We start from the raw sequence: 10862 nt of genomic DNA, 5'->3' as shown, positions 1-10862 counted from the left end.
ATCAAACTTTGTAATAATGTCTTTTTTAAATTCAAATTTATTATGGCTTTAAGGAAATGTGTGATTAGGCATCCAAGCTCTTTCTAAACTCTAACATTTTAAAAATTATTCCTTTTAAAGTATTGTTCAAAGCTGTATACACTTTAGTTTTCAATAAAAAAAAGATAATGAGATTAACAATTCATGATTTTATGTATTCAGGCAGAGTGAAGAGGAAATGATGCTGAATCAAACTCCCAAATCCAAACAGCTGGGTAACTGAGTTAAATATTTTAAAGCTGATTCTGTGTGTGTGTGTGTGTGTGTGTGTGTGTGTGTGTGTGTACAATGCTTAATTACTACTTGAGCATCCAAAACTGACTGAAAGCTGACTGCTGTCCAAACTCTTCAAATTCCACAATTCCATCATTTCTTCCCTTTTACAAACCAGAAGATTTAAACATATACAAGTGCAGGACCAGTATGACCATTTCTCTTTCTTTAGCAATAATATCTACTTCTAGATTGGCTAGATCTACAGCTAACAAATAAGTGGAATCTGGCTTCCTCTCAGAGCAGTTATGATGAACACCCACGAATACTGTTTTGGATGGATGGACCCTGAGGGGTTCACTCTGGAAATCAGAAGCATCTGAGGTCATTTCCAAGCACTGCACAAGGGCTGACTTTAGAAAGGCCTCTGGAAGACACAGCCACAGTTGCAGCTTTCATGCTGCTCAAAACCATGCTGCTCCAGTCCACCAGAGATCTGAATCAGAAGAAAATCAGAAAAGAATTTTCCAGGAAACGTTTTAAGACCCAACTCAAACCCAAGGTCTGGTTTTAGTCTTTGACAAAAAAGATGTCACCCAAACATTGACTTTTGATTCCTGATTCTGTGAAAACGCTTCTGAAGACCAACTTTAGTGTCTGTCCGACCTAGGTCCTCACTGCTTGGAGCTCAGGACTTTTTCAGAAGATGGAATTATTTCGATTCTGCTTTTGGGGAACCAGTGGGGTTTGTTTTCTCTGGAAATAGCTCTTGTTCTCCCAGAATGTATAACATTTCCTTATCTTCACAACAGTCCTCTGAGAAGGGTAGGACAGGCGAACCCTCTCTGTTGTACTAACCAGACCATTAGACGACTTGCCAAGTGGCTCCCTGTAAGCAAAGCTGTGATGCCAAAACTAAATGCTCAAGTCCAGCACTTCAACGTTTTTATGCAAAGGCATCAAAAAGGGGTGTGACTGCTAATTTACTAAAAAATCTATTGATGTGAACATATAGATAAAAATCCACATGTGACTTATTCCCCTTTGAGCTTGGCCACAATATTAATCTAGACCAAAATCGAGAGTTCACTTGCAAATAAATGATGGCCATAAATTTGGTCTTCATTTATTGTAGACTACCGAACACCTAATTGGGCCTCACTAGGAAACTATTTTTCTGATGGGCAAGAGAAAGGAACTTAAAAATCCACAGCTGCCATGAGAGGTGACCTAAGAGAGAAAGCTGATAGAATCATGTAAGTCCTGGGGGAGGGGAAAAAAAAAAAAAGAATTCCCCAGGAAGTGTATATTAATTAAGCAAATGTATATTAATAATTGTATTACCTTTAAAATTTTAAACCTAAGAAATGAGACAGCCATACCACTTATGTTTTCCTATATGGCATATACATGTAAATGACTATGCTAATTAAACTAAAACTGTGTGATTCAGGAGACTTACAATTATAATATACTTAATTCCTCTTTATAATTACTGCTTTAAATCTAGCAAAAGAGATTCGTCATCCTCTACTTTCACCTGGGGTTTAAAAGTAACTTTTAAAGGCTCGGAGGTCGAGATTTCCCCACCTTCTCGGGGAGGATGTGAGGCTCTGGCCTCCTCGGGGTCTGTTTCACTGAGCACCTCGGTGTACAGCTCACTGATGGGGCCCAGAGACTCGCTCCTGGCAATGATGTCCACCCCTATCTCCCTGACCTCTTCGGGACCTTCGGCCGCAGTACGGTCTTTAGTTTTCCGAAGGCTATGCATCTTAAAAGCTTCCTTTGAAGGAGCTGCATTAGAAATAGATTTCCTAAACCTTTCCCCTGACTGCTTCAGCCTCTCCCCTGACTGCCTTAACCTCTCCCCTGACTGCCTTAGCCGCTCTCTCCTCTCTGGTGTCACTATTCTAGTCCTAATTCTGTTCACTTTCTTGTCAAAATTCTGCCGTGTCTTCTGCATGTTTTCTTTGGAAAAGGCCTTTTTGATATTATCAATGCGCTCCCTGCCTGACTTTTTAAGCCTGGCAGATCTGCTCTCTTCAACATAATATTCTTCATCCGAAGACAGATCAACTGGGGGATCGAAGATATCGTCCTCCTCCTCTGGACCCTCAGCAGTCAAGCTTCTGTCTTTCATGATAGACAGGGACGTTGGACACTGAATATCCTCCTGAAGGAGAGAGAAAGCAAGCGTGTTAGCGATGGGTTCTTTAACCTTCCAGCCACGCCTTTTCAATCTCCTCCACGGGCTGCTTATCCTCCCCCCACTCCCTAAATGCTGGCATTTCTCAGGGTTTCTTTTTCTTCATCTCCCAAGCTCACCCCGAGCAAACTTATCCACTGCTCTACCTTCAAATCCAGGCAAGCAGACTCACAAATCTTTTACCTTCACCTCTCCCCTTCCCCTAAGATGAAAACCCATTTCTAAATGTCTGAAAGACTTCTCCACCTAGATGTAACACAGGAACCTCTAACTTCACATATCCAAAAATCAAGGCCCAGCCATCATCCTTTCCTGGACCTCTCAGCACCAATACCTCCAGGTGCCACCCAGAAAAACCTCAGAAGCATGGTCCCAAATATTCCCTCTCTTCATCCCATATCCAACTGGTCACTAAGCGCTGTCGATAATATTGCTTAATAACTACTAACTCTTCTGTTCCCGCCTCCTTCCTCCTTGCCTCTACCAACGTCTTAATTCAAGCCCTGTCATCTCAGGCCTGAACTCGTGCAATACTTATACCTCTAAAACATCACCAAAGTATTTCCTGAGAAATGTTTCTAAAACATAGCTCTGATCACATGCTTTCTCTACTTTAAAACATTGGGGAGCTCACCAATACTCAAAGGATAGAGTTCAAATTCTTCAGTATAATTAGAAGGCTCTTCAATTTGAGCAAAACCTACTTTCCCACTCCTCCAGTCCAGCAATACAACCCCTCTGAGTTCCTTAAACACATACTGTTTTCATCCCTGCATGCCTTTATAAACGTGGTTTTTGCTACCTTTCACCTCTTTCCAGCTTTGTGAATAAAATCTTTCTTCGAGTCAATTCAAATATCCCCAGCTTCCCCCAGAGGTCAAACCTGTCTCCAATCTATACCAAAATGACACATGCATTCCTCTACTTATAACATTTATCACAGTCTGAATTGAATCAGAACTCTACTCATTTATATATGTCTCCCTGAGGCCTTCACTAAATAATAGCTTCCAGGAAAGCAGAGATGTATCTTATTTATGTCTTATGCCTGGCATCTATCAGAGTGCCTTGTACATAGTAGGTATACTCAACAAATGACTGTTGGAACAAATAAGAAGCATACGCCTTCATTCAACAAATTGTTACTAAGCACCTACCATGCACCAGTCACTAGTCTAGGAACTGAGAACCTCCCTCTTTGAATAAAACAGAGTAAAAGGGCTTCTCTGGTGGCTCAGTGGTTGGCAGTCTGCCTGCCAATGCAGGGGACGCGGGTTCGTGGCCTGGTCCGGGAAGATCCCACATGCCGCGGAGCGGCTGGGCCCGTGAGCCATGGCCGCTGAGCCTGCACATCCGGAGCCTGTGCTCCGCAACGGGAGAGGCCACGGCAGTGAGAGGCCCGTGTACCGCAAAAAAAAAAAAAAAAAAAAACAGAGTAAAAGAACTTGTATTCTTGAAGAGAGAAATAAACAAGTTACTTACATAGTATGTTGGATGGTGATAAGCGCTAAGGTAAAAATAGAGCAGGGCAGGGGGATACACAGTGACTGGGGAGGATGCTCGGAAAGGCCTCACTAATAAGGTGACATCCAAGCCTAGACCTGAAGGTAATGCATATAACTGGGAGGAAACGAGAAACAGCAAGGAAGGCAGTGTGGCTGAAGCAGAGTGACCAAGGGGCAAGAGGAGGAGAGAGGGTAAGAGAGGTAGTGGGAGGGCCAGCTCACGTAGGGCTCTGTATCTGATCATAAGGACCGTGGCTCTTACTCCGAGTGCGATAGGAAGCCTTCTAAAAAGTTTTGAGGAGGATAGTGACATGACTTGACCTATGTTGTAAAAGGGTCACCCTGCTGAAACGAGGCTATCGAGGGCAAGATAAGAAGCAGGGACAGCAGTTAGAGACCACTGAGCTCAATCAGGTAAGAGATGGATCAGGGTGTGGACAGAGGTGGTGGTGAGAAGTGGCCTGATTCCAGATCCACTTTGAAGGTAGGAGCCAACAGGATCTGCTGCTGCTAGATTGAGATGTGGAGAGTGTCAAGGATGATTCTCTAGTCCAGGGCCTGAGCAGCTGAAGGACAGATTAGCCATTCACTGAGATGGGAAAGGATGGGATCTGAACATGCTGACTTTGAGATGCCCACTGTACATCCAAGCAGAGATGTTGAGTGGACAGCTGAGTACATAAGTCTGGGATTCAGGAGAGAGATCTGGACTAGAGATAAATTTAGGTATCATTAACATAAAGATGAAACTAAAAATCATGAGGCCAGATGAAAGAGATCACCAAGAGATTGAATGAATGGGTCTACACTCCAATTATTCAAAACTCCTTGGAACCAAGCTACCTTTCAGAAATCAGAATATTTCAGATTTGGGGAAAATAATATATTACATAACATTCCCAGTGAGATCTTGGGAAGAAACCTTTTTGTGGCAAAAAAATACAAATATTCACTCTAAGGTGGGACAAAGAGTATAAACAGCCTCATGCTACTTGAGGTTGGGTTTTGGCATCCACTGAGTTCAGGTAAAGCTAGGTCTTGCTGCCAAATAAGTTACGATAAAAATTTTATTTTTACAGATTTTTGAATTTTGGTGTTATTGATAGATAAATGGATTTTGGACCTGAAGATAAGAAGGAAGAGATGAGGGACTTCCCTGGTGATCCAGTGGCTAAGACTCCACACTCCCAATGCAGGAGGGCCCGGGTTCAATTCCTGGTCAGGGAACTAGATCCCACATGCTACAACTAAAAGTTCACATGCCACAACTAAAGACCCTGAATGCTGCAACTAAAGATCCCTCATGCTGCGACAAAGATCTCGCACAGGGCAACTAAGATCCCATGTGCCGCAACTAAGACCCAGCACAGCCAAATAAATAAATTAAAAAATTTTTTTAAAAAAGAAGAAGAGGAAGGAAGAGATGAGAAAGAACCAAAAAGGATAAATGTCAGCCAGTGAGGCAGGAGGAAATCCAAGAGCGAGAGGCACCCCCTGAAGCCAAGGGGAAAAAAGTTTCAAGAAGAGAGGGAGGGACCAACTATGTCAAATATGTCAAAAGGGTAAGGACTCATCAAGTTGGATTTGGGAACATGGCAGACACTGGTAACCTTGAGAACCAGGCCAGAAACATGGCTGCTAAAGGACCCCAACTTGCTATTTAGGGATTATTTCTAAAACTAAACAGGAAAAACTTTAAAGATCATGAGATTTTTAACTGAACCCACAAGTTGAAATTTCTAAAAGAAACTGTGCTCCTACTTGAGATCCAGATTAAATCCGTTCAACCAAAAAATTTACTATGTAAGAAACACATTTATACGTATTCCAAAACCTATCATCCTGATAGTCAAGAACGTATCCCCAGAACTTTACTTCTCCGGATACTTATTTAAAATTAAATTCTTTGGCTACAGGATTGGAGAGTCTAGGAACTTAAAAAAAAAAAAAAAAAAAAGGTAGAGTGGGTATCTCAGAAGCAGCAACATTATTCCTCTCCTTTCCTGACACCTACTACAGGGAGTAGCTTCAGCAGCACTGAGTGGGTGGGTATGGACTGAGTAGGTATAATTAGAAAAGGAGCCAAACAATAATTACTGTTTCATACGGAAAAACCCTCACAATCCTGCTGTGAAGAAATCAGTTATGGCTTAACTCAAGAATCACAAACCCTTCTTCAACTGCACAACAAACTCAGGCTTAAAAACAAAACAAAACAGGGGTAGAGACAGAGAAAGTACCTGCTATGTAAATCTATTTGTTGCAACTCCTCTGAGTCAAAGATACCATGAGTTAGTGGTGAATACACTGTAATAATAATTGGAAATTATAGGGCTGAATTATAGTTGATTTCCAAATACAATTATTATACATTTTTTCATGTAAAATTCTAGGTAAAAAGATGATTTTTGTAACAAAATGAGTATTACGAGTCAGAGTATAATGGCCTTGATTATCAAAGTAATACTGCTAAGAGAATTTCGAATATTTAGAAGTCCGGGACTTATCATTAGGGAATGGCCAAATACCTCATTTGGGAGGCACGGGCACGTGGTTAGTAAGCAAAATTGTTAGAAGATATGGGAAGCCTCCTGGCTTTCTTTCATGGTGAGGAGGTCGCTAAGGTGAAAGCATGTTCAAGGAGAAATCATAATTGTATGATAAAGAGCAGATAATTTTTTTCAATGCCAATGTCCAGAATTAGGTGAAAGCTCTGCCGTACACAACGGTGGGAGATAAAATAGCGATAAACACTGCCACCAAAAGATATATCTAGGGAAATCTTTTTGAGGAAAAACCCAAATCGAAATGAAAGTATACTACAGCTGAATTACTCAGCTTCAAGTTAATTTTAGTAGAAGGCGCAATCTCAATATAGCCACTTAAACATATTAACTGTAAGAATGAATTATAAGAATTTTGGGAGTTCCCTGGTGGTCTAGTGGTTAGGATTTGGAGCGTTCACTGCCGTGGCCTGGGTTCAATCCTTGGTTGGGGAACTGAGATCCTGCAAGGTGTGCAGCTTGGCCAAAAGAAAAAAAAAAAAAAAAAAAAAAAAAATATATATATATATATATATATGCACACACATATATATATATGACTTTTAACTGTTAAGCATATGACTTCTAACTGTTAAACAAACCCATATGAATGCTGTATACAGTGTTCTAATATCTCATGAATCATTGAATCCATTGGTATTTAACTTTTCTTTACATGCTCTCCCATTACAAGAGATAGCCACTGCTTATTGATAAAGTGCTGCTTACTCTGAACAACTTAATTTCACAGACTCTTCATAGCATTATGTCTCTCACTAGTGCCTCTCGCTTCCTTTTTCATACCATCTTCTATTTATTCAAATAACTGTAGGTGCTCAAAGAAAAAAAATAGCAACTTTCAGGGAATAAACAGGTGAATATAGAAACAACTTTTAAAAAAAAGAATTATGTCAATAGACAAAAAAGGGTCAATTAGAACTTCTCAGAAACTCCTCTGCTTTCTTTAGCCTTTGTAAATCTTGATTGTTAACCTGGTCTACTCTTCACACAAAGGTTCTCAGGAGAAATGCTGGATACCAAGAATGTTTCCTGGCATGCCCCATGCAAGTGGAGGGTGAGTTATACCCATTACTGTTTGTTTTTTCTTTAAACATCTTTATTGGAGTATAATTGCTTTACAATGGTGTGTTAGTTTCTGCTTTATAACAAAGTGAATCAGTTATTATGTATGTTCCCGTATCTCTACCCTCTTGCATCTCCCTCCCAACGACCCTCCCTATCCCACCCCTCTAGGTGGTCACAATGCACCGAGCTGATCTCCCTGTGCTATGCGGCTGCTTCCCACTAGCTATCTACCTTACGTTTGGTAGTGTGTATATGTCAATACTACTCTCTCACTTCGTCCCAGCTTACCCTTCCCCCTCCCCGTGTCCTCAAGTCCATTCTCTACATCTGCATCTTTATTCCTGTCCTGCCCCTAGGTTCATCAGAACCATTTTTTTTTCTTAGATTCCACATATATGTGTTAGCATATGGTCTTTCTGACTTACTTCACTCTGTATGACAGACTCTAGGTCCAACCACCTCACTACAAATAACTCAATTTCATTTCTTTTTATGGCTGAGTAATATTCCATTGTATATATGTGCCACATCTTCTTTATCCATTCATCTGTTGATGGACACTTAGGTTGCTTCCATGTCCTGGCTATTGTAAATAGAGCTGCAATGAACTGTTAATGCCCATGGAAAAGCGAATTCAAGAATGGATACTACATTCTCCAGTACTAAATTTAGATCCCCATTACATATACTACAACTGGCTTCTGAGAGTAAGATGACTGATTTTTTTTTTTTTCAAAAATTTAAGTCTGGAGAAGGACTTCTAGGGACCTGGGAGGAGAGGGAAATGGTAAAGGCCTTCAGATGGCATAGTCGAACTTGACTACCTTTGAAGTAAGCAACCCACTCTCTCCTCCCATTCTTCCTCCTAAATAACCAACAGGCTCTTAAATACAGATCCAAAATACCACTCTGCCATCCCCGTGTAACCTTATCAGCCAACAGTGGGCTACGGAGAATTGACTGAAGTGTAAAGAATGCCCCGGGAGTTATGGCCCACATCCCTGGTATCTTTCAACTACCTACCAACTGTGTTCCTATTTCAATTTGTTTTTATTCTTCTAGGCCTTTTCCCTATGCATATGGGCATACATTAATTTTAAAAATACAGTGTGATAACACTGCATATATGTACCAGTGAACATGCCCGCACACATTCCTGATTTTATGCTTACAACAAATTCTTTGACATTAAATTTTGGGGCCAAAAGGTTTGCGAATTTTTAAGGTTCTTAACACATAATACCAAAACCGCCCTCCAGAAATGTACCATTTAATATTCTACCAGCAGAATATGAAAGTGCTTATTGTTTCCTACTCTTAAACTCTGCGAATGTTTCAGTAACTGCAAATATTTACATAGGTGAAAATGGAATTTTGCTCATTTACTTTGTCTTTTGTGAACCGACTGATAATGACTTTCCAATTTTTCTACCATGAAAGTTCAACTTTTTCCCTTTTAATTTGTAAGAGTTTTAAAATATATTATAGATATTAGGCATTTGCCATGGATGTGTTCCTATTTCAAAAAATATGAGTATCAAGTGCAGAGTAAGATAGGAACTTATTAGCTCAACACACAACGCCACACAAAAACTATCATGTAAAATCAGCTAAGTAGGGACTTCCCAGGCGGTCAGTGGTTAGGACTCTGTGCTTCCTCTGCAGAGGGCACGGGTTCGATCCCTGATGAGGGAACTAAGATCCCACAAGCTGTGCAGTGCAGCTAAAAGAATTCAGCTAAGTAAAGACTTGGTAATCAAATACAAGGAATTACTTATGTGACTCCTACATTTATATAACTATAAGAAAAAGAACAACTGTCTGATTGTTCATTAAGAAATAGACCGTTTGTCTTATTATTGTGACTTATACGTTATTATAGGTAAAAATTCCAATAGACAAATTATATTCTGAAAAGTTTACATTTTACTGTTTAGGGCTTTCTGGGCTCTCCATAACAAGGGAAAGAACCACTTTGCAGAGCTACAGGTGCTCAGTTTCTTTTTTTCTACAACAAAGAGGTGTTTTAAACTGGAGGCTTCTTAGATATCTTCTAGTCCTAACCTTCTCAAAGGCTTTGAGAGGGCATCATGCTAATACGGCTAATATGCCGAAAGCAGCTTACCAATATTAAGTTTCAAAGGCAAGAAATAGACTCAGCTATGATCCACAGTTCATATTACATGAAACGGCTGAGAAGCTCAAAACACTGACATGATAGTATACCAGTTAACATAGAAATGCTTTTATCCTGAGATCTCTGATGATACAGAACTCCACCACACGCATATACACAATAGTTACCATGTGACAGGTCTGACAAGACCTGTTGGCCATTAAAGGACGCAAGAGATAGCAGTAATCGAGCTAAACACAGGTGCCAGCTTACCTGGAATATTACCACACGGAATTTGTTCTTCTTCATTATTTCCTCTTGCTTGGATTCAACTTTTTTGACGTGAGTTTGTTGCTTCTCCACTCGGGCCCTCACTTCTTTAACGTGAGCACTGATCTTTCGCGTTTTCTCCAACAGCTTGTTAATGACATAACCTGTGTTGCTGTGTGACTGCGAAAACTTCAGCAGGTCAATCTGGACGGTCTTCATGGCATTTTCCATCTCCCTGTGTCTCTCCTCTATCCTCTTCTGGCTGGCCTGCACGCTGTCCACGATGGCAGCTACTTTGTCCAGCACAGTCACGATGGTAAGAGCAGCGTCTTGGTCTTCATCTTCTGTCACACTCGACAGGCGATTCTGGTGGATTTTATCAGCATTTGAAGCAGACCCATTATGTTCCATTTTATTTATTTCTCAGTGAAAGATGTCTTAGCGCAATCAATTCTGGCACTGAGAGCAAAAAGTTAGCTTGATAACAGGGAACAGGGTTGTTTAAAGGGTTGGAAACCCCACCCCTGGAGACTGGTCAAGTATTTGTAACTACAAATACCCATACGTGACTGTTCTGCAATATGAACCCTTGCAAAAGCACTGGGTGCTGTTCCAAACATGCTTACTGATGACTAAGGGACTCAAATAAGACTGTGTGGGTAGAAGAGGAAAGCTTTTTTAAAAAGAAGTTCCCTAAGGCCACCATGTTACTAATATTAAGCCTCGAAGCCAAATAACCAAAAAAGCAAACTCCAAGCGCTGGGTGAAGCTTCTATCTTTAGACAATTTCAAGCAGTATTTGTAAAAGCAAATGGGAATTTTGAACTGAAATCTGCTTTTTCTATTAATTTCACATATAAACATACTGATATGTCAATATCAAA

At 40.5% G+C, this 10862-nt stretch overlaps 1 protein-coding gene across 1 annotated transcript; it reads right to left on the bottom strand.

The window, feature by feature from the left end:
* Nucleotides 1-792: 792 nt before the first annotated feature.
* CAVIN4 (caveolae associated protein 4) lies at nt 793-10811 on the bottom strand. Its single transcript, XM_022600116.2, has 2 exons — nt 9982-10811; nt 793-2425 (listed from the first exon to the last, which is right to left on the bottom strand). The coding sequence occupies exons 1-2, from the start codon at nt 10387-10389 to the stop codon at nt 1745-1747; spliced, it is 1089 nt and encodes a 362-aa protein (XP_022455824.1). The 5' UTR covers nt 10390-10811; the 3' UTR covers nt 793-1744.
* Between the last annotated feature and the right edge of the window lie 51 nt (nt 10812-10862).

The sequence above is a fragment of the Delphinapterus leucas genome, chromosome 6 (assembly GCF_059928025.1).
Source record: "Delphinapterus leucas isolate spDelLeu-1000000601 "Yukka" chromosome 6, BTC_Dleu_Yukka2, whole genome shotgun sequence".
NCBI lineage: Eukaryota > Metazoa > Chordata > Mammalia > Artiodactyla > Monodontidae > Delphinapterus > Delphinapterus leucas.
The sequence above is the reverse complement of the archived record's forward strand: the minus strand, read 5'-3'. Positions and strand labels throughout refer to the sequence as shown.